At 40.6% G+C, this 21875-nt stretch overlaps 1 protein-coding gene across 3 annotated transcripts in view; it reads left to right on the forward strand.

Annotated features, from left to right (window-relative positions):
• The first annotated feature begins 7090 nt into the window (after positions 1-7090).
• Positions 7091-21875, forward strand: part of mtss2.S (MTSS I-BAR domain containing 2 S homeolog) — a 55967-nt gene continuing 41182 nt past the window's right edge. For all 3 annotated transcript variants that reach the window (XM_018260634.2, XM_041561263.1, XM_018260635.2), the window contains exon 1: positions 7091-7863. In XM_018260634.2, coding sequence (XP_018116123.1) covers positions 7795-7863 — 69 coding nt within the window. In that variant the 5' untranslated portion in view covers positions 7091-7794. The remainder of the gene's footprint in view (positions 7864-21875) is intronic.

Raw genomic sequence — 21875 nt, forward strand, 5'->3', positions numbered from 1 at the left:
TCTATAATAAGAATGCATGTGATTTCACCCTCTTGGCTAACAAGTTTTGTGCATATTGATATTAATCAGAGCATATCATTTGGCATTGGCACATTTGCTGGTATTCTGGGATTTTACAGTTATAATCAACAGATGAACTTGTCTAATGGAATCTATAATGATTATGCTATGACGTGGAGATTGGGTCTGGCAGTGAAAGGGTTAAGCAGCATTGCTACTGCTCTAGGATGTTCATCCCTGCTCAGCATGAATAATGAGCGGCTCCTGCTACTCCCTTCCTTCCTTCCCTGATAGTGTATTATGGGACCTGTAGTCCCTCTGTTTCTCTCTCTGTCTGCAACGCATCCCGTTTTGCAAAGCCAGTCACGTCTGTTTCCTTCATAACGGATCTCATGCCTCTTCATTAGAAATCCTCCATCAGTGCCTGGAATTGTAGGTATATTAAGCATTGTTTCTTCCTCCCTCAGGCAAGCCCATACCCATGTCATTGATATATAAAATAAAAGTCCAGGGTGGGAGATTCACTGAGCAAACTGTAATTATTGTCAGATTTACAAAAGTCTTATGATTATGTACACATTGGAGTATCATTTTCCAACCAAATTGCAATTTTAGTGAATTTGGAGTACCTGTACCATTTACAGAAAGTTGAAGTCAGTAAGTTTTTACCATTATTGACATTTTGCTGGAATTAATAATGTCAAATATAGAAAGATAAATTTACTTTGCTTTACTCCAACTTTTTGACAAAAAAAACCCACATTTTGGCACATGATGGTGTTAAATAAGTAAAGTGGCATTGACACTATTCTTTCTTGATTTATAGTGTAAATTAACATTTTACATCAGTTTAATGCCAAATTCATGCCAACATCACGTTTGTGAATCCCTTCCTCAGGTCTAGGAAAATGATTACATGGGACCCGATATCCAGAATGCTCGGGACCTAGGGGTTTTCCGAATAATGGATCTTTCCGTAATTTGGATCTTCATAACTTAATTATATTAGAAAATCATATAAACATTAAATAAACCCAATAGACTGGTTTTGCTTCCAAACTTAGTTTGGATCAAGTACAAGGTAGTGTTTGATTATTACAGAGAGAAAGGGAAATCATTTTTAAAAAATTGCATTATAAAAGGAGTTTATGGGAAACTGCTTTCTGGATAACAGGTTTCTGGATCCCATACCTTTCATTTTGTTTTAATTCAGACAGGCTAAAATTAAGTTAATTAGTCTAATTAGATTGAATGCACATTGTTCCTAAGGCAATTAAACACATGGCCTAGAAATAGAAAATGAGTACAACCAGGCAGAGCATAATGGAATCAATTAGTTTTTGCATTCAGGTGCGCTCAAACCTGTGTCTCAAATGCATAAAAAAGACCTCTATGTAAGAAGCCTTATCCTAACACTGACTTTATCTTCAGCAAAAAAACTTTACACCAGCTACAAGCTGGTGTACAATGTATTCTAGCTAAAGTGAAAATTGATTCATCAGTTTGCCAATAAATTGACCAACTGCAATAAAGCCCATGGGACACAAATATTACATGTGGCAGCAAAATAGTAAACTATAGATGTGACTAAACATTCACTTTGACATCTGTAATTCAATGCCATTTTGAAATATGACCTATATGCCACATGTCTATAATATATAGATTATAAAAACAGTGTTAGTAAGTGTTATTCTGCACAGAGGGTATTCTCTGAATTTGTATTTATTCATACGAGTTGGTACAGCCATGATGCTCCAAGCATTGGCCTCTTTTGGGGATGGAGTAATGCTAACACAAATTCTAATCCTTGTTGTCTATGTATACATTCTTAAAGAGCATCTACACAATTCTACCAAATGTAACAGAACATCCCATATCTCCTCAGACCCTTCTTCAACATGCTTCCTCTGTATGCCAGTGAGATACCCGGTGAGTACCCTATGGATCTGGTAAGGAGTCCAGGGTTATTGTGCACAGGCTGATAAGATTTATTTTGCATCCAATCAGAGACATGAATTATTACCAACAAATGCCATGTTAACTCCTTAGTGTTAAACTCCACAGGAGATTTTGGTCAGATTATTTTGGTCAGATTTTATGTGCTTTTGCCATGCAACTGCATGCTATGCAACAGCACGTTATTTATATAATGCTACAAAATATGACCCCCTATAGCTATAATGTCGAATCAGTTAATGCATGGTGTAGTTTGTTCATGCATCTATACACAACATTCAGTGTATTTTAATGGAAAAAAAGTCACACACCATCAGATTTTATCTCATCAGATGAAGACACAGCATGCAGCGTTTGCATCGGATCCTCTTGTTCCGTCAGATGGAAAATTTTCCATTTAGTTTACATATCAGAATTTCGCAAGTTACATTATAGTTTGACCAATCTAATAATTCCGATTTGTAGGATATGCTATGACAATCTGACACCATCCTACAAAATCTCCCGTGAAGTTTAGCCTTTACTTGCTGAGGATGTCCACATTTTGCTGCAAATGACATTTGTAAACTGTTTTATTATTTTCACATTCATTATCTCAAGGGAGAAATTAATCCTGGTATAATAAAGTCAAATTAGATTAGATGGAATTATGAAATACAGATACTTCGCTGGCCGGCTGCTTCAGAACAGAGATTAGTTGCATGTTTTAGTTTACAAACACGGCAAACCTTCACCTAGACAAGTAACCAGAATCTCACTAGACCAGTGTCCTAGCCAGGGGCTATCAAATTCCAGTTTATAGGAATGTTATTGTCTGGGTTCTACAATAAAACGCAAAAATGTCGGGGTGTAACAAGATATTCCTGGCCCCCAGGCAATAAAAATGACTGAGCCCTGACCTTCTATGACCTACTCCCATCCACCGAATTATTAGCATGGGTGAGGATTGTACAGGAAATAGTGTTCTTCAATCATGTATAAAAAAACAGAGGTGGCCATATTTCCCCTTTAATAAAAGATGGAAAGTACATATAGGAGGTAAATCAAGCAGTACTACAGTTTTAGTGGGCATTATATGGGGCATTAAGATGGATAAAGAAACATACTTCAGTCTCCACAGGTGTAGCTAAAGAAAAGCCTCTTGGTTTCATATAAAATATTAAGGATAGTCCAAAACCCAAAGCAGTGGTTATTTCCTCCCACTATAGCAACCCAGTCCCCCTACTAAGTGTAATATTGACAATGACCCTATCAATTGTTCTTATTTCCTTTACGGGACAAATTACTGCAGCATTTTAATGGCCAACCAAAGTCTGAAGTGGAACACGTTTATAATTATTGCATGTTCACCTTTTTACTTTGGACCACACCCCCTCCTAGTCTATATTACTGAGATATAAGGCTAATAAATACTCAACTATGCATTTTTGGGATGATGTCTGTCTTGTATGTTTAGTGACTTGGGCAATGCCCTTGAGGTCAATGGCATGGTATAAACTGAGTGTAAAAGCGCCCAAGGAAAAGGCACCATGCCTAACATTACCCTAAACCCAATGGTAGTCCTGAGGGAAATGGCACAGGCTTGTGGTCAGTCAGAAGCAAAAAGGTTAAAAAAGTAAAAACTGTACTGGCCAGCAATACCATCTCAGCATCAAATGGAAAAAAGATTTAAAGGAAAAGTGATGGCACTCACAGGATTTGAAGAGAAAACAACGTAAGGATAAAAATAAAAAAGTTTATTAATCCAACGTTTCGGTCCCACATAAGGACCTTTCTAAAGGGAAGGTTTTTAGTATTGAAGATAATGGAGTTTGATGGTGTGCTTACTCAACGTAACATTGTGTTTTCATACTGCAAACAACTCAAACTTGCTATTTTTCAGAAGTGCATAGCAAATTGCTGTTGGTAACTCATAACAAGAGTGTGTTGTTTGCACAAAACAAAAATATATATAAACAACTGTAAAAAAAACAAATCAAGGCACCCATCATGTTAGCACCAGGTGGCATAGGTGCAAAAAACTGTATAGGCCAATTGTGTGCCCTACATTAAACTTCTGCCTGCAGAGATCAGCCCAGAGCAATTGCAGACTGTTACAAAATGAGCTACTAATAGAGATATAATGTTTGCTCCCAGGGCCGGAACTAGGGGTAGGCACAAGAGGCACGTGCCTAGGGCGCAAAGTTTGGGGGCGCCGGGCACTTACCTTATATGCAGCCTACCCCTAGTCCTGCAAATGTTACCATATTGAAAAGTGGGTGCGCTCTGTGAAGTCGAAGTGCTTTGCGCACGACCACGCAAGCGCAGCTGTTGCGCACGCGCGTCCTCGGTTGCGCACTGTTACGCACAATTACGCACGCGCGTCCTCGGTTGCGCACAGTTACGCACAATTACGCACGCGCGTCCTCGGTTGCGCACAATTACGCACGCGCGTCCTCGGTTGCGCACTGTTACGCACGTAAGTCCTAGGTTGCGCGCTGTTGCGCACAGCTGTGGTGGGCACCGAAGTTGCTAACGGCCAGCTTGGTTGCCTGGGACAACTGACAGAACTTGCCCGGCACTGTTTGCTGCCAAAGTAAAATGCTTCCCTTAATGCAGACTTTTGTAAAATATTGCAGTTGAGACTCACTGACTGCAACTTTCTGTACACTAAAGCACAGAGTATAGAAATAAATGTATCCCATGCAGTGACAGAGAGTCAAATGTCCTAACAGTGTAATTAGTATTCTTAGTAGTATTATACATAAGTTATTACAATTTGCTTTTGTCCTGATGAAAATTAATGATCACCCTCTGATGTCACATACATTTTTCTAAACAACATTATATGTGGCCAATTTATCATTGTTCTCACTTTTTTTACCATTACTACTAAATTTCTAGTATAACAATCCATTCTCTAGCCTGGGAAGATGTGTTTCAGAATGGAAAAAAAATTATCCAAATCCTATCTCCCTGTATGATATTTACACCCCAAGTTCAATTATTCCCCGTTTGATATGCAATAATTCTGCCACTAAAGCTGGCCATATATAAGTTGATAAAAGCTGTTGCTGACTTGGCCCCTCAAGACAAGTCAGCAACTTATTGGCTGATGTATGTGTCACTAAGACCAGCCTGTTTGGCTAATATCTGGGTGAAATCAGCTACATAACTAGGCAGAAGAGGCACAAGTTTAGTCTCTGTAGGGGACAGATTTTCTAACAGTTGATCCTTTTTTTAGTATAAATTGTGCTGGGTATGTCCCCCCCCAGGCACGTTTCAGGGGCTGCTGCCGCCTGAGGCAGCAGCCCCAATGCCGCCCCTCCTCCTGCTCCGCTCTTCTAACTACCAGCGTCGGAGCGGGTGGAGGAGGGGCCGCATCGCTAGTACAGTGAGCGCTATTGCGCTCGCTGCGCTAGAAGAGCCGAATTTCCGTTTTAAAAAACGGAAATTCGGCTCTTAAAGTTACCAGAGGCGGCTTTTTGCCGCCCCTGGTAACTGGCCGCTCCGTGCCGCCTGAGGCAAGATTCTCACCTTGCCTCATGGCTGGAGCGGCCCTGTCCCCCCCTTCTGCTATTCGTACGGTGGCCATAGACATAACAATTACGATCTTTCTTGGAAAAGATCTTTCCAAGAAAGATCGTTCATTTCAATACACACGTGTAGAGCTGAATCGTCAGATATACAGATAGGAACAATAGAATTCTACCTGTGCCTGACGATTCAGCACTAACAATGGCAGATGTTTGGGTGCCTTCAAAGGCACCGATCAAAATTTTTCCTCCAGCTCGATTGACGAGCCGACCGATATCAAAGTTTAATGCTGATATCGGTTGGCTCTTTTCAAACCACATATGCACCGAATGTTGTACGAAAATTTGTTTCGTACGATATTATCTGTGCATCTATGGCCACCTTTGTCTTAGTTTATGTCTGTCTGTAAATCCACGGGATTCAGTGTGTGAGTTGAGGAGACAACTGGGGTGTGGGTTTGGGTCAAAAGGTGTGGTAAATTGCCTTGGACTCCAGCATCCTTAGGCCCAACACTGGGTAACTGTCTGGCAGTGCCTTGCTGCCCTAATGGTAATTGCACCTTTACCCATGCTCATGAAGCTCCAGTTCCACCTAAAACACAAAAAAAAATCTAATAGCAAAGGGATCTGTGGACAATAGCTTGCACTACCATAAACACTTGTGTTTACTTTCATAGATCTAAACAATATCTGTTTTCCTTGTACATCCCAAAAACTTACTGGCAGGTTATTTGGCAACTGATTAAACTGACAATAGTGTGTGTGAAAGTGATAGGGACCTTAGATTGTAAACTCCACTGGGGCAGGTACTGATGTGAATTATGTATAATCTCTGTGCTCAGGGCCGGAGTTGTGGAGAGGCCAGCATGGCCCGGGCCTAGGGCAGCAAGACTTTAGGGGGTGGCATGCTGCCCAACCACACCGACATTGGTTCAGGATTTTCAGGAGATACAATAGCTATCCCCATAGCTCAGGTCGCAATGATGAAAGTTTGCTCAAATAAAAGGGAGAGGGTGACGAACAGCAGCGGGCCTGGGGGTACCTGTTATGTGCTGCAGACAGGGTTGGACTGGGCCAGTGGGACACTGGGAAAAAACCCAGTGGGTCCCGCTGGCCCATTACCGCTCCTGCACTCCCTCTCCTTACCTCCCTTCCTTGACGACGGGTGCACTGCCGTTCCAGAAAAATTTTCGCTTGCGGGGAGGAGGGGTGGCGCTGCAGAGTTGTTTGCAACTGGGGGGCCCAGGGGATGATGTGGGGGGCCCTGAGGCTGCAGGCCCCCCAGTCCGACACTGGCTGAAGATTGTCAGTGCTATATAAATAGGGCATAATATAAAATCATATTCCAAAAATTTTTTTTTAAATACACTCTTTTAGACGTAATTTGGATAAATCACCTGCTTTATTAGAACTTTTCTAATGACATTTCTAGTCAGTGAAATGATAAGTTCCAGCACTTGAACACAGTGAGTAAAGCCATTAGACTAAGAAATGGAGAAAAGTGCTGGGTTGCTGGTAGCTGCTCAGCGTCTCTCAGTAGCGCCTCGCTTGTCTAATGAAAGATAACGGTGAGAGCCTGAGAGGTACCAATGACACAGAGATAACCTGCAGCTTGGGGGGGTCTCAGACAAACGTGTCACTCGAACGAAGTTGTGGCGATTTGTATTCATAATCGCTTGCTGTCTGTTACGATTGTGATTCACAATAAAAACAAAGCGTTTGTGCCTTCGGCTTTGATTTCCCACAGTCATCCTCACACAGTCCCTCCCTCGTTCCCTCCATGTGACAGATCTGTGTCCCTCCCCTTTCCCCAGTCTGTTGCCTCTCTGCTGCACTGCAGCCTCTCAGCCACCAGCAAAGCGCAATTGTACTTCGCCTGCTTCTCCCCCGGATTAGCGCTGCTGTCTCGCTGTCTTCTTCCCCCTCATTTTCAGTGCTGTGGTCAATGCCTTTCCCTGGAGGAGCTCAGAGCTCGCCCCCTCCCCCGTGCAGGGATGATTGTGGGAGCTTGTGTCTGCCTCGTTTCCCTGCTGGACGTGGGGCATCTGAATGCTGAAACTGACATCAACTAGAAAAGACTCAACAGGGGGAAATAACAAGTGGAGGGAGAAGGGGGTGGGGGGAGGTGGGTGACATTGATTCACAGGGGAGGAGGTCCCAGCAGTTCTGGATTCTCTGGAATTCACTCTCTTTTTTTTCACGCTCTGATTTCCTTTCTGGATCCAAACCAGTGGGGTGGAAGCTGGAGTGTGACTCCTTCTCTTAGGGGGGTTCCTGCGAGTTCTGTGGATTGTGCTACCCCCCCAGCTTTGGACTCACCATGGAGTCAGTGGATAAGGAGTGTGGGGCACTGGGAGGTCTCTTCCAGGCCATCATCAATGATATGAAGGTAACTTACTCATCAGCTTTTCTCTTAATATCCCATTGATCAGGGGGGAAAGGGCTGGGCCTTTAGGTGACACCGCCTCCAAATCAATCCATCATGGGAAGCTGGAGGATCCAAATATATTTATATCTATATATGTATATGTATATTCTATTGGGATCATGTTAAAGCGGATGAATCATGGCATGGCGGTGATGAAGAACATAATAGCTTGCCGTTGTCTTTGGTGTGAATGGTCTGTATTGCAGTCTGTACCATTGTCACCTTGCAGGAGCAGCCACTCACTGTCTGACTCTCGTCCTCCCACTGCTGGTGCCCCCTCTGTGGGCAGAGCCCAGTGCAGCTTTTCTCTGCAGACTGGTGTTTGATCTGCACTCATGCCATATCCCCGGAATGGCTTTGTCACCCTGTGGCTGGGGATGTGTCACTGTGTGATTTAAAGCCCTAGAAGATTGGGGGAGGGGCTGCCAGGGCTTTGGGTTGCTTGGTATTTCACATCTTTGTGTAAGTTGGGGATAGAAGCCTCCGGTTACAAGAGAAGGCGCTCGGGATCAGAGAAGCCTTTGACTGCTGTTGAGCTAGATGTTCTCAGTATCGTTAGCTATAGAGTACTGGGAGTTGCAGTTTAGCAACAGCTCTATAGCCGCTTCAGATTGACGCTCGGATATACTCCAGTTTCCCCACTGCTAGTGATCATTGAAATGGGTCAGATTATTAATAAGCAAACCAAGACAACCCTGTGCATAAGTCCACTACCCAACTCAACCCCCCATCCATCAATTCTGTGTATAAGCAGCATGGAAATATTGTTCCTATTCCCCAAGGAGCATCAATCAGTCTTTTCACACATTCTAAGGCAGCTCAGGCAGTGGATGTTCTCCTGTGGAGACTCGATGCCTCTCGTGTGCAGCCTCCTATGATCACTGACTATAGAGGTCTCCTACTGCAATAAGGAGCCAGTCACTCGCATACATGATGCATCCATCTGATTCATACTTGTGCATTGTTTTTATTATAATTATAATTGGTGCCTACTGATTCTGTCTCACATACTGGGGAATTTAAGGAGAAATAGCAATCTTGTCTGTACAATAACATGCTTTTAGGGTAGGGCAGAAGGGGTATATGTCCGAGTGAGGATTCATGAGAGTAAGTGTAAATTAGGGATGTAAGGGCAGTCCTCCAGCTGTTTTTGTGCTGCAGCTTTCAGCATTACCGCTGCAGCTGGAGGTTTGCAGGATGGCCATGCTTGATTTATATATTTGCTTCCTTAGATAGAGGCCTAGGACTCTGCATTGCCACGGCCCCCTTCCTTTTGGATTAGCAAATACAGGCTGGGGGAAGAGCCTCTGCATGGATACAGACTCACTATTACCTGGAAGGAATAAAAATGCAGTAGAGTACAGTATAAACGCACACATCCATAGATTTAAGTGTCACATGCTTCATATAGTTCCAGGAGGTTTCAGCTTCATTACACTGCATGTACCTGTTGTGGCACACCCTTACCCCTGCATTGGGCACCTGTTTTTCTAAATATTTAATAAAATATATTTTAAGTGATTTTGTTGGAGCAAATATTTCATAATGCGGCATTATTGTAATTGTATTGTAATCGTTCACAATATGAAGGCGATCCAAAATCTTTTTATAACCCATTTCTCCAATTTATGGCCATTAACCGTTTAATTAGCATTGGAGAATTTGTTAGCTATGGAGAATTCCTTATCTCAGTAATGGCGTTTCAACGAGGATACAGGCTATTAATGCATTAATCTGCTGTTTTGGTTTGGTATAATTCATAGCCACTGCACACTAACACACACCTCTTTCAGCGTGCACATTTTACACATCTATGCAGAATCCAGTAGCCTTTGTATCAGCTAAACCTTGCTTGTTACTAATATGATGCGTGAATAATGCATATGTGGTACCCATGGTTGCAGGTGGGGAAGATTTACTTGACAATTATGGCCAATTTCAGTGTTTCAGTTCCAGATGCATTAGCACCTATAAATGTAAAGGGACCTTCATTTGGAACTGCAATGCCATTGCTGTTAAATGATAAACTATCTGTTGGTAATTACCTAGTCTGAGCACTGTATGGGCAAGCCTGCAGTAACTGTCACAAATAAAGATAAGGTTCTTATTGCTGTGTAACCTTAGATAAGATAACTGTCCCTGAACAGAAAAAACAAGACTGTCACTCATAATCAGTATAGTGCTCTAGAGCTTGTTACTGATTATAGGTAGAAAGGGGAATAAATAAATGGAAATATAGCAGTGATGGGAAACACTCCAGACACTCCAGATGTTCATCTGCATCCTGCAACAGCCAAAGGGTTCTGGGGAATGATGGGAATAATAGTTCAGCAACATTTGAAGGGCAACTTTTTGCCCACGTCGTGGCGGACGAAAGGGTGGGTGTCGGAGGCCATAGAGGGGGAGTGGGGGCCCCTGAGTTAGCAACCCTGGTGGGCCTTGCACACCCCAGTGTGACCCTGGTCCATTCTACATATGGGAAAAAGATGCCTTGTTCTTCAACTGTGAATAATGTGCAATTATTATATAAAATATATACATAAATAAAGTAACCACTATAGATATGGGTACTAGATGGCTATACTTCTAGTCCCATTGGCATGCATCAACCTATCATTTATATATTGGCCACAGTCCATATTTAGTAGCAGGTTGCAGATCCATTTTATATACATTGCTAGCCATTATACATTCCTTTGTCACCCAGTTTCTGCATTAACCCACATTAATCCAAATGATTTAACACTCAGCAGAACATTCCCAAGACTTTTAACTCTCTTGAGATCCCTATTTTATGTTTTATAAGGATCACATCATTCTTTCATGCTGCATTTTTAGAGAATGTTAGTTTTTGGCTCGTGTTCATTTTGGCTAAGACACAACCAGAGTGTTGGATTATTATCTGTTATTTATATATAGCCTACACATTTAGACAATGCTTTACAGATATTATATATCATTCACATCAGTCTCTGTGCCAGGGGAGCTTACAATTACAGGTAGAATCACATTTATCATGAGCCAATTAACATGCTTGTATGTTTTTTCTGAAGAATCCACACAGACACAGGGAAAACATCTTGCAGATAGTGCCCAAGCCAGAATCAAACTCAGGACCCCCAGCTCTGCACAAGTGCTATTGATGGAGCCAACTTGCTGCTCATGACTTATAAGTAATTTTGGGAAGAAGATGACAAAGCATATCTAAAGTAAATAATTCTAAAACAACTGGACTTGCCGAGTAAGCTTTGAAGACGTTTGACTACTCATCCGAGCAGCTTCTTCAGTTCAAGCATTATGCCATGTGGCATGCCGAGTATCAGGGTGGCTATAGTATCATAAAGAGACATTTTTTAATGGTTGGCAAGGTTGAAGACATACACTGAAACATAGTATGAAAATCCACCCCCTGTGGCATGAGAAATTAAAACATATAATCATTTTAATTCAGGTTCCTCTAGTTCTGTTGGGAATTATACTTAAAATACCCTGCAGAGCAATGCTGGACATCTATGCGAATTTTAGAGAGACCGGGCACTGCACTTTGCTGTATCATTTAATTGGTACAAACAGGCTGCATGAGGCAATGCTTAGACCTCAACTGAGACTTGTACACCAACAAAGGGAATTGTTTTGAGAAGTAGAACAGTGAAACAGCAGATGGTCTACTGCTAGATAATTCATTATAATTAGTTATGTGACCACTTATCCAGAAATCAGAAAGATCTGAATTATGGGAAGGCCGTATGCCAGAGAGTCAATTTTAAATGATATACCCTTTTCTCTGTAGTAAAATGTACCTTGTATTATGTATTTACTGTTTAAATGTATTTGGGTAGACTTAAAGGGGACCTGTCATCCAAAAAAAATATTCAAAATCCTATTTTATCACATTAGTCAAGTAAAATTAACTTTAATTACACTATATAAATTATTTTAATCTTGTTTCCTTTAGTCTGGGAATTCATAATTATAGCAAGCAGACAGGAGCCATTTTGTGGACACTGTTATTAAGACAAGCCTTGCATCATCTCAGAATCTTGTTTGTGCACCAGAATGGGGGACCCGATGTCCATCCCTATGCCCTGGCTACACAATTTGACGGTGAAGAAAAAGGGGGAATGTGTGGAAAGCAGTGACAGTGCTGAATGGAAAGTGAAAGTAATTGTCTGCCCCGCCTCTAAGGCATAAGGCTGTGTATCAATATGTGACATAATAAACTATTTTACCTATATCTACTGCCTGGTGGAAGATTGCCTTTACTTAAGTGCCTGCTCTACTATTTTCTGGTTTGAACCGCTCCCCTTGTTGAAGGCTCAGGGTGGCCCACCTGGGGCTCTTCCTTTATTTGGTGAGTTACCTAGATATACAGGACTACTTCTATTTGTATGCCCCGCCTCTATGCCTAAGGCACAGAGAAGCGGCAGACAATATTTGATTGACAGCTGAGATTTTTAAAGGAGTTTACAACAGCTATGAATGCTTTAATAAAAAATAGAAATTGGATTTCATGTTTAATTTGAAAAGGACTTTTATACAGATGATTGTGTCCGGGAGACAGGTCCACTTTAAAATATGGCAATCCAAATTTCAGATAATCCCAGGTCCCAAGCATTCCTCTTAATAGATCACATACCTGTACTATAACATTATAATTTTTACTACTACGACTAGTTGTGACATTAACCCAGTGTTAGTGTCCAAGCACCAATAAGTCTTTTTATAAATAAATATTTATTATGAATATTATAACAGCACCGAAATATCAATAATAAGCATGCAATGGCTCCTTCCCAATTCTTTGTTACCTTTAGCGAGCCAATTTTCATCAAGGTATATTTCTGTAAGTGACTCCCTGGCTGCATCTCAAAGGTACTCAGCACCAGTATATGAACAATCCAAAATTAACTTCTCAAGAATATTTATCTCTTAATAAATCCCTTTCCACAGTCACTATTATTATTGACTCTCATCTGAATATCCTGATCGCTTTCCCTGCAGTTTGAAGTAAAATAAAGACTTTCTTAGTTGGTAAGCCTTCAGTGTAGTCTTTTAATTATCTTTAAATAAAAAGTGTCAAACGACGATACAATACAACACTGCCTATTCACTCTGATATTAGGACAGGTATAATTTATATTCACGTTTATGGGTTCTATTCTGTTCGTAAAGGTCTATGGAGTACAAGCACTTGGAATACTGGACACCTAATGTAAAATATTAATTGCATCCATTATGCTTTCTTTATATATTATTACAAATGGGAATTTGTCAGAAGTAGAAACAGATCTTAAGGAGAACTTCAGCTATAGAGCAAGAGAACATAGAGGAATAAAGAAGCACTGATTTCATTATAGTAACTCATAACTATGAAAGCAGGATTTGTTTATCCCATGCTGTATGCAATGACGGCCAGTGCACTTGTAATTTTCATTGTGAAACAAAATCTGTCTGTGATTGTTTCAGACTTGGATAGGTTGAATTTTGGAACCTGATGTGTATTTTAAACAGAAATATCAGTGATCAAGGGGCCCATAGCACATTGATAAACCAGATAAATCTTGGTACTCAAATCCAAAAGTATTATTCTCTAGTATCAATGATTAAAGGCCAGGGACAGTTCCTAAATAATAATAAAAAAAAAATGTATGTAGATGGATTCATAAGCAAATGACATGCACAGTACCTGAAACAGCACAGACTGCATTGGGTTCAACTCAGAAAGAGACAGGAAAACAATTGCTCATCTTGGTGTTTATAAAACAGCTTGCAGTCTGAAATTTCATGTATGCTGTCAAGAAATTAAAATAAATCTGTCACAAAATGTGCTCTGCTCTAGGAACAATGTAATTTCCTTTAGGGAAGAAAGACAGACTCAGCACTCATCTGCTGGCTTCCCTTCTAATGGGGAAAAGTGACCAATCTTCAGGAACATCAGGTTCTGACTTTGTATAAGAGCCATTATACAGAACATTGAATCTTTAGTGATCAAAATCCCTATGCCTTATACAGAACTTCACAGTATAGTGCACTTTTCAGAATTTCCTCATTCATAGTGCTGTCAACTCTTCTCATTCTTTACCAGATTTTCCATTCTGTCCCCCCAGTCTTACATCCTGGGACCATGTAAATCTTTTCAACACCTTTAGCGTTTAGTAAAAAATAAATGAATACGAGTAGGTACAGACATTTGCAGTTGAAGACTGCCTCTCTTGATGTTAGCTTTATATACAATAAATATTTTCAAATGGTAAATTTGAAGGAAATGTGCTGAAGACAATATTAATAAATAAGCCGAGACATTTAATTTTTGATGGGTAGCATTAGCCCCCAATATAATTTTGTCTCATTGACTTCTGGCAAATAGACAATGACTGGCTTCTAACATTGGCCTGAAGTGTCTGGATTGGTTCCTTCGGTTCACTTTCATTGCTTTGTGTAACTATGGGAAATCCCTGTAGGGAGAACAAGATCAGTCCCTATAGTAACAGCAGCTAGTGTATCATACACTTTTAACTCTATTACTACCAAGTAGATTTATTTTGAGTGAACAGTGACTAAGTAGCTTGACAAATTCAAATAAAGAAACAGTGAAAAAAACTGTGACTGTATACTGACCTGCCATTTGAATTACATCTAAATCTGTCTCTGTTTGGCCCCCGCCACTTTGACTTATGCTTGTGTTACTGTATTGTATTTTTATAAGAAAACAGCCCAACTTTGCTAAAGTTATATTGTCACTGGTGATTGATTGACTGGTGATTTATACCTTTGATGGAAAAGCATTTGCCTGTATTAATATGAAACAAAACAAGTGGGTCAAAAAGCTATTTAGGGATTAAGGAAAATAGACTTCTCTAGTAAGTGCACAATCCTTTAGGAAACTGAACTTAGGTGTTAAATCCCCTCCCTTTTCTGTATATATGATGGTTATAAGAGGAGTGCTCTTATATTGCAGAAGAATATCTGGAAATGTATACTGGGTTAGTTTCCACTGGAAGTGTTATCCAGTGAAAACTATGGGTTTGAGGATACACACTCCAGACATGAACTTCTTGTTTTTAAACCAGTGCAGATGGGCAGCAGGCAGGGTTGGTATAGTGCTTGACAGTGATGTGTGGGTGCAGGCTAAACTTTATCCAACATCGACCCTGCCCGTGGCCTTCAAACCTTGTGGGAAAGTCAGCCTGAACCTGCCCAACCCGTGGGCATCGGGTTGGCCCACACATCACTAGTGCTTGAGTTCCCCACCCTGCTCTTATGAGTGGGGAAACATGCAGAACTACTCATATCTGGTTTGTGCTTTTATGGGGGACTTTGTATCCCCTCGATAAATCTTTTTCTATATCCAGCAATAAAGTACCCAGTCATGGGTAAAATGGAAGAGCTGGAGGTGCTGGTGCTGGAGGGAAAATATGATGTAATTGGTGTGACCGAAACATGGCTGATTGAGTCACATAACTGGGCACTTAATATCATCGGCTATTCTTTGTTTCGGAGGGACAGAGGCAATAGAAAAGGAGGAAGGGTCTGTTTGTTAGGCAGGATTTAAAAACTTATATAAAGGAGGAGGTGATGTTAGAAAATAAGGGGGCAGAAATCTTATGGGTGGAGTTCTTCACCAATTGTAAAGCGCCCAGCAAATTAATTGTAGGAGTATGCTATAGACCCCCTAATGTAAGTGAGGAGGAGGCTAAGCTCCTGATGCAAATAGAAAAGATTGCTAGTTTGGGTAAAGTAATGATAATGTGGGATTTTAATTACCCAGATATTGACTGGAGCAGATCAGTTAATGGGAACAAGTTTATAAACTTATTGCATGACAATGGATCTAGTGATCTCTAATGACCCAGAACTATAGCAAATATGCAAGTCAATGATAATAGTGACCATACTGTCTATTTAATGTCTGGTCCAAAAAAGACCATTTAATGTCTGGTGCAAAAACAAATATACACTGGGGCAACAAAAACCATGAATTTCAGAAAAGCTAATTTAGTGTCTTGAGGGTTGTCCTTCAGAGTATAGATTGGGGCATTAAGTTTTCAACTACAAACACAGAACAGTAATGGTTGTCATTTAAAATTATATTAAATCATTACTGTTCTCAATTTATTCCTTTAAGGAGTAAATGTAGAAGCTCTAAGAATCACCCTATATGGCTTAATATAGAAGTAAAGAAGTTAATAGGATAGAAGAGAAAGGCATTTAAAAACTACAAGTCTGTTGGGACAGAAGCTGCATTTAATGAATACAAACACTATAATAAATGTTGCAAAACAGCAATCCAGAAGGCAAAGAAAGGAAATGAAGAATGCATTGCGGCTGAGGCTAAGACTAACCCCAAAAAGTCTTTTAAGTATATTAATAGTAAAAAGATGTTGCTCCTTTAAATAATGGTACCAGTATGGTTGTAACAGATACAGAAAAGGCAAATGTGCTAAATCAGTTCTTTTCTTCAGTGTATACAATAGAGGAGTCTGAGTTCCCAGGCTCACTTCATAGCTGTACTGATGGCTCAGCTCAATTTAGTCAGTGGCTGACTCCGGATATGATCCATAAAGCTTTAATAAAAATTAATATAGACAAGGCTCCATGGCCAGATGGCATACACCCCCAGGTTCTAAGAGAGCTTAGTTCAGTTTTAGTTCAGATAAGCTTTCATCTGGTATGGTATCTATGAATTCGAGAAAATCTGATGTCATTCCAATATTTAAAAAAGGGATTACGATCTCAGCCTGGCAATTATAGGCCAGTAAATTTGACATCTGTGGTGGGCAAATTATTTGAAGGTATGTTAAGAGATAACTTTCAAAATTTTGTTCTAGTGAATGGCATTATGAGCAGCAATCAGCATGGCTTTATGAAAGATAGGTCATGTCAGACAAATTTGATTGGTTTTTATAATGAGATAAGTAAGATGCTTGACAGTTGGGGGGGCAGTAGATGTGATCCATTTGGATTTTGCCAAGTGTTTGATACCATGCCCCACAAATGACTGCTTTCTAAACTAAGATCTGTTGGGCTTAATAAAGTCGTTTGTACATGTATAGGAAACTGGCTACAGGATTGGGTACAGAGGGTGGTTGTTAATAATACATTCTCTAATTGGAGTAAGGTTCTTAGTGGGGTCCCTCAGGGCTCAGTATTGAGTCCACTTTTATTTAAGCTGTTCATTAATGACTTAGGGGAGGGTATTGTAAGTAATGTATCAGTGCTTGTAGATGACACATCCAGCCCAATTAATTCCATGCAGGATGCAGAATCTGGCAATCTGGGCAGCTAAGTGGCAAATGAGATTCAATGTTGATAAATGTAAAGTCGCACCTGAGATGTAAAAATATCCAAGCCACTTATACCCTTAATGGGACTGCACTAGGCAGAACCATTATGTAAAAGGACCTTGGAGTCCACTCCTTGTAGATGATAAACTTGGCTGATGCCAGTCAGCAGCATCAAGGGAAAATAAGGTCTTGAGCTGTATTAAAAGGGGCATAGAGTCACGGGAGGAGGGGGGTTATTCTTCCACTGTATAGAGCACTTGTAAGGCCACATCTAGAATATGCCGTACAGTTTTGGTCTCCATCACTCAAACAGGACATTATTGTATTAGAGAGGGTACAGAGAAGGGCAACTAAGCTGGTAAAAGGTATGGAAAATCTTAGCTATGAGGAAAGACTGGCCAAATTGGGGGTTTTCACGCTGGAGAAGAGGCGCTTAAGGGGTGATATGATAACTATATATAAATATATAAGGGGATCATATAATAACCTCTCTGACTTTTTAGCAAGTGAGGGAATTCAGCTTATAGAAGAAGATAGCTCATAGTACAAGTTGATCCCGGCACTAGTCCATTTTGGATTTAGGAAGGAATTTTCCCCCCCTCTGAGGCAAATTGGAAAGGCTTCAGATGGGGGTTTTTTTGCCTTCCTCTGGATCAACTAGCATGTAGTTAAAAAACGGTTGAACTTGATGGATGTGTGTCTTTTTCCAACCTATGTTACTATGTTTTAAAGTCGGTTTGAGAACCCTTTATCTAGATTAATTTTATGATTTAATGAAGTGTGGCTTCAGTGTTTCAACAAGCTTCTTGCCCAGAATGCACTGGTTACTGCGCTAAAGAATTGATACATACATGTCACACACATGTATTAGAAAAGAACAGATAGTTCCTGGTGGGAACACTGATGTGCCAACAAAGGGTTAATAAAAAATGACTGCCTGTTACATACAATGGGAATCCGACAATGGATTTACAACAGCAAATCTGAACAACATTCAAGCAGTAATTGCTGTGAGATCAGTCTGCAGCATACTGTTTTGACAAATTCAACACCTGCTTGTTGGCTGAAGGCTTCTGGAAGCATTTGAGAATATATGTCTCGCAGATTTGGCAGCGGGGATCCTTGTGCTGCATATGTTCAGGCAGATCACGTGCTACTTTTATTGGCATGTTTACTACAAAGGCACATAAGGAGTAATTCCGAGCATGTTCTTAGAATACTGAATCCTCTGCCCTGTATAGGATAATATGTTTTTGTTATGCAAGCCACGGATGGATTTGTGGTTAGGTGTGGGATTAGCCCCTTTCTTCTGTTGTCTTGCTTACAGTTTCCCAAAGCACAGCATTGATTTGGTGGTATGACCAGTATTGTTGTATTGAGAAATGGCCAGAACATTACCTTGTTTACACACCCACACCCTTTAAGACAAGGATATTCTACTCGGTTGCCAAGAATTTCTTAGTGATGTACCAACACCCTCTGCAAAGTTACATGATGCCCTCTGCTTTATAAGTGGATGCAAAATCCCAAATAGATTTAAGCATAATGAAAAAATGTATATCAGTACTTTCTGCAGTATATACTGATATCAAGATCAATCCTTTTGCACCACTTCTTGACTGAGAAACTGATCAGTTAGACGCCAGCATTAATTAAAAGCAGATCAGTGAGAAACCGGTTTAATCTATGCTCAGTGTTTAATTAAAAAATGGAAATAAAACAGCTCTATAGAGCATGACTATTATACCAATGGCACATGATATTTTTGTCTCAAAGAAATGTAACAGTTGCCATGGTTTTGGCACATGCAAGTGATTATAGCCTCAAAATGCAGACATTAGCTTCTTGAGGTGATAATCGGTTGCATGTGCCACTGCCATGACAGATCTCAGACGTCCTCGTTGCAGTTCTGTCTCAGCAACTTTTCCTTTGAAAAAAACCACTGACTTGCGTCCCCCTTCCTCGCAGCAGGTAAGAGAGCGGCTGAGGAGGGTTTTTTATGAGCTATAGAGAAAGCAGACCCCACAGTCTGGGCCCCTCTATAACAGCGGGTTCTGCTTCTGCTATAGTTATGCAACTGATTGAGACAAAATGCCAGTGTATCATTAGCCTTATTGTATGCTATGTTACCTAATCAGAGATACTCCAGAATCCACCATTACATCCAGTCATTGGGCATTATTCATTTCTGTATCTGAACAAATAGGAGTAATGGAGAAAAGACTAGATGATCTCCTAGACCAGGGATCCCCAACCTTTAGAACTCGTGAGAAATATTCAGTGGTAAAGGGAGTTGGGGGAGCAACACTAGCATGAAAAATGTTGTTGGGGTGCTAAATAAGGCTGTGATGGGCCATTTAGTAGCAACTATGTGGATTGTCAACCTACATTGAGGCTCTGTTTGGCAGTGCACCTGGTTTTTACGCAACTAAAACTTGCCTCCAAGCCTGGAATTCAAAAATAAGCACCTGCTTTGAGGACACTGAAAGCAACATCCAAGGGGTTGGAGAGCAACATGTTGCTCACAAGCTACTGGTTGGGGTTCACTGTTCTAGATTCTAGAGAAGTATGATAAAAAGGAGATGAGGATAATAATGAAAGAGTTAGGAGAATAGGACAGATAATGTGGAGAGTGGGCCTTTGATGTAAGGTTTTTTGGTGGGCCCTTGGCATCCAAGTCCCAGTAATAGACAAACTTTTGTCTTTATATAAAACATAAGATACATATGATGTACTTTGATATCATTCAGATCTGTTCCTACATTTAGCATTAGTATGTGTCTGCTTATCCTCAGACACAAGATAAATTAGACTTATTTTTCTCTTCCTTGCACAGCAATGAAATGCGGCACAGTTTTGGCTCACTTCAAAGCAAAGTAAGCAGTTTTTTGTATGCAATATTAACATTCCAGATTCATAGAAAGCCCACAAATCACAGGTGTGATGTAAAAGAATTTACAAGAGCAATAACCACTTGTCTCCCAAACTATATTTATAATGTTCACCTTAGCCCAGGGGTGTCCAAACTTTTTGCAACGAGGGCCAGATTTAGTGAGGTGAAAATGTGTGAGGGCCGACCATTCAGCCTGACATCCATTCCGATGTAGCTAACTTGTGATCCGGATTATTCATTCCTGGAGATGGATACGTACATGGCGTTTAGGATGTGGAGAAGTGGAGTTTGGACTTATTCTCCACGCCTCATTTTAACAAGAAATTGTGTAGCCATAGCAGTAATATTTGGGTACATGATTAGTGAAATGATCTGCCACTTGGTCTATATTGCTGCCTGTGTGCTGAAGGTGTTAGTAATAGACACGTAACGACACATAGTGACGCACCGCTCTCGTATACGTCAGCACGTCTATTGCACCTTCAGCCCTAAAGAAGTATGTGAGAGCGGTGCGTCACTACATGTCAGTATGTTTCTATTGCTAACACCTTCAGCACACAGGCAGCAGTATAGACCAAGTGGCAGGTCATTTCACTAATGTGCCCAAATATTACTGCTATGGCTACGGGATTCCTGATTGCACTGTGCTGGGGGGGCCACATTATTATTAATTTCATGATGGAGGCTGAGGGCCAGTGTAAATTTGAAAATGGGCCGCAATTGGCCCCCGGGCCTGACTTTGGACATGCCTGGCCTACCAATAAACATAAACATAATTTCCCTGTTGGAAGCCTCCACCTGGCAATATAGTATACTTAAGAGACAAATCATAAATAATTAATATTTTCATAATAATTTACCCCCGTAAAAAAATAAGTCATTACTGAACTCAAAAAGTTTATGGGGGTTATACTAAGATCCAAATATGTTGGAAAACGTTATAAAGAATACTCCATAAATTAGCAAGTCAGCAGCCTTTTATAATTCACTAAAGCTTCAGTTCATTATCTTAAAATGCAGCTACTCCATTTATTTCAGCATGGTGGGGTCTACTGCAGATCTATATCTGCCTCTCTAAATGCACTCACTGCTTGTTCGCTGGATCACAAGATATATTTACAGCATCATCACTAATATCCTTCCAATTGATTTGAGGCTCTTTATCCCACTCTTTAGCTAGCCTCCTGGCACTTTGAGAAGACAGTGCTCTTAATGAATTAAATAGCAGGTCCTTGCAAGTTCTTTTCTGTTATTTGTAGTCTTGAATTTAAGTTTAACTATCAGGACTACCCACACCTCTTAAATATACTGTGGGGAACCAGATATCCATTTTTTTAGGGATACACCGAATCCACTATTTTGGATTCGCCGAACCCCTGAATCCTTCACAAAGGATTCGGCCGAATACCGAACCGAATCCTAATTTGCATATGCAAATAAGGGGTGGGAAGGGGAAAACATTTTTTACTTCCTTGTTTTGTGACAAAAATTCACGCGATTTCCCTCTCCGCCCCTAATTTGCATATGCAAATTAGGATTTGTTCGACCAGACAGAAGGATTCGGCTGAATCGGAATCCTGCTGAAAAAGGCCGGATCCCGAACCAAATCCTGGATTCGGTGCATCTCTAATTTTTTTGTTGTTGGAGAGATGGAATGATGCATTAAGCTGGCCATAGACGCAAAGATCTGATCGTAGGAATCGAGGATTCATACAATTTTCGGACCATCATTCCCGCCATTTTTCGTCCAGCGGAGATTGGTCGTTTGGTCGATCGGACAGGTTAAAAGATTTCTG

This window comes from Xenopus laevis, chromosome 4S (assembly GCF_017654675.1).
Source record: "Xenopus laevis strain J_2021 chromosome 4S, Xenopus_laevis_v10.1, whole genome shotgun sequence".
Lineage (NCBI taxonomy): Eukaryota > Metazoa > Chordata > Amphibia > Anura > Pipidae > Xenopus > Xenopus laevis.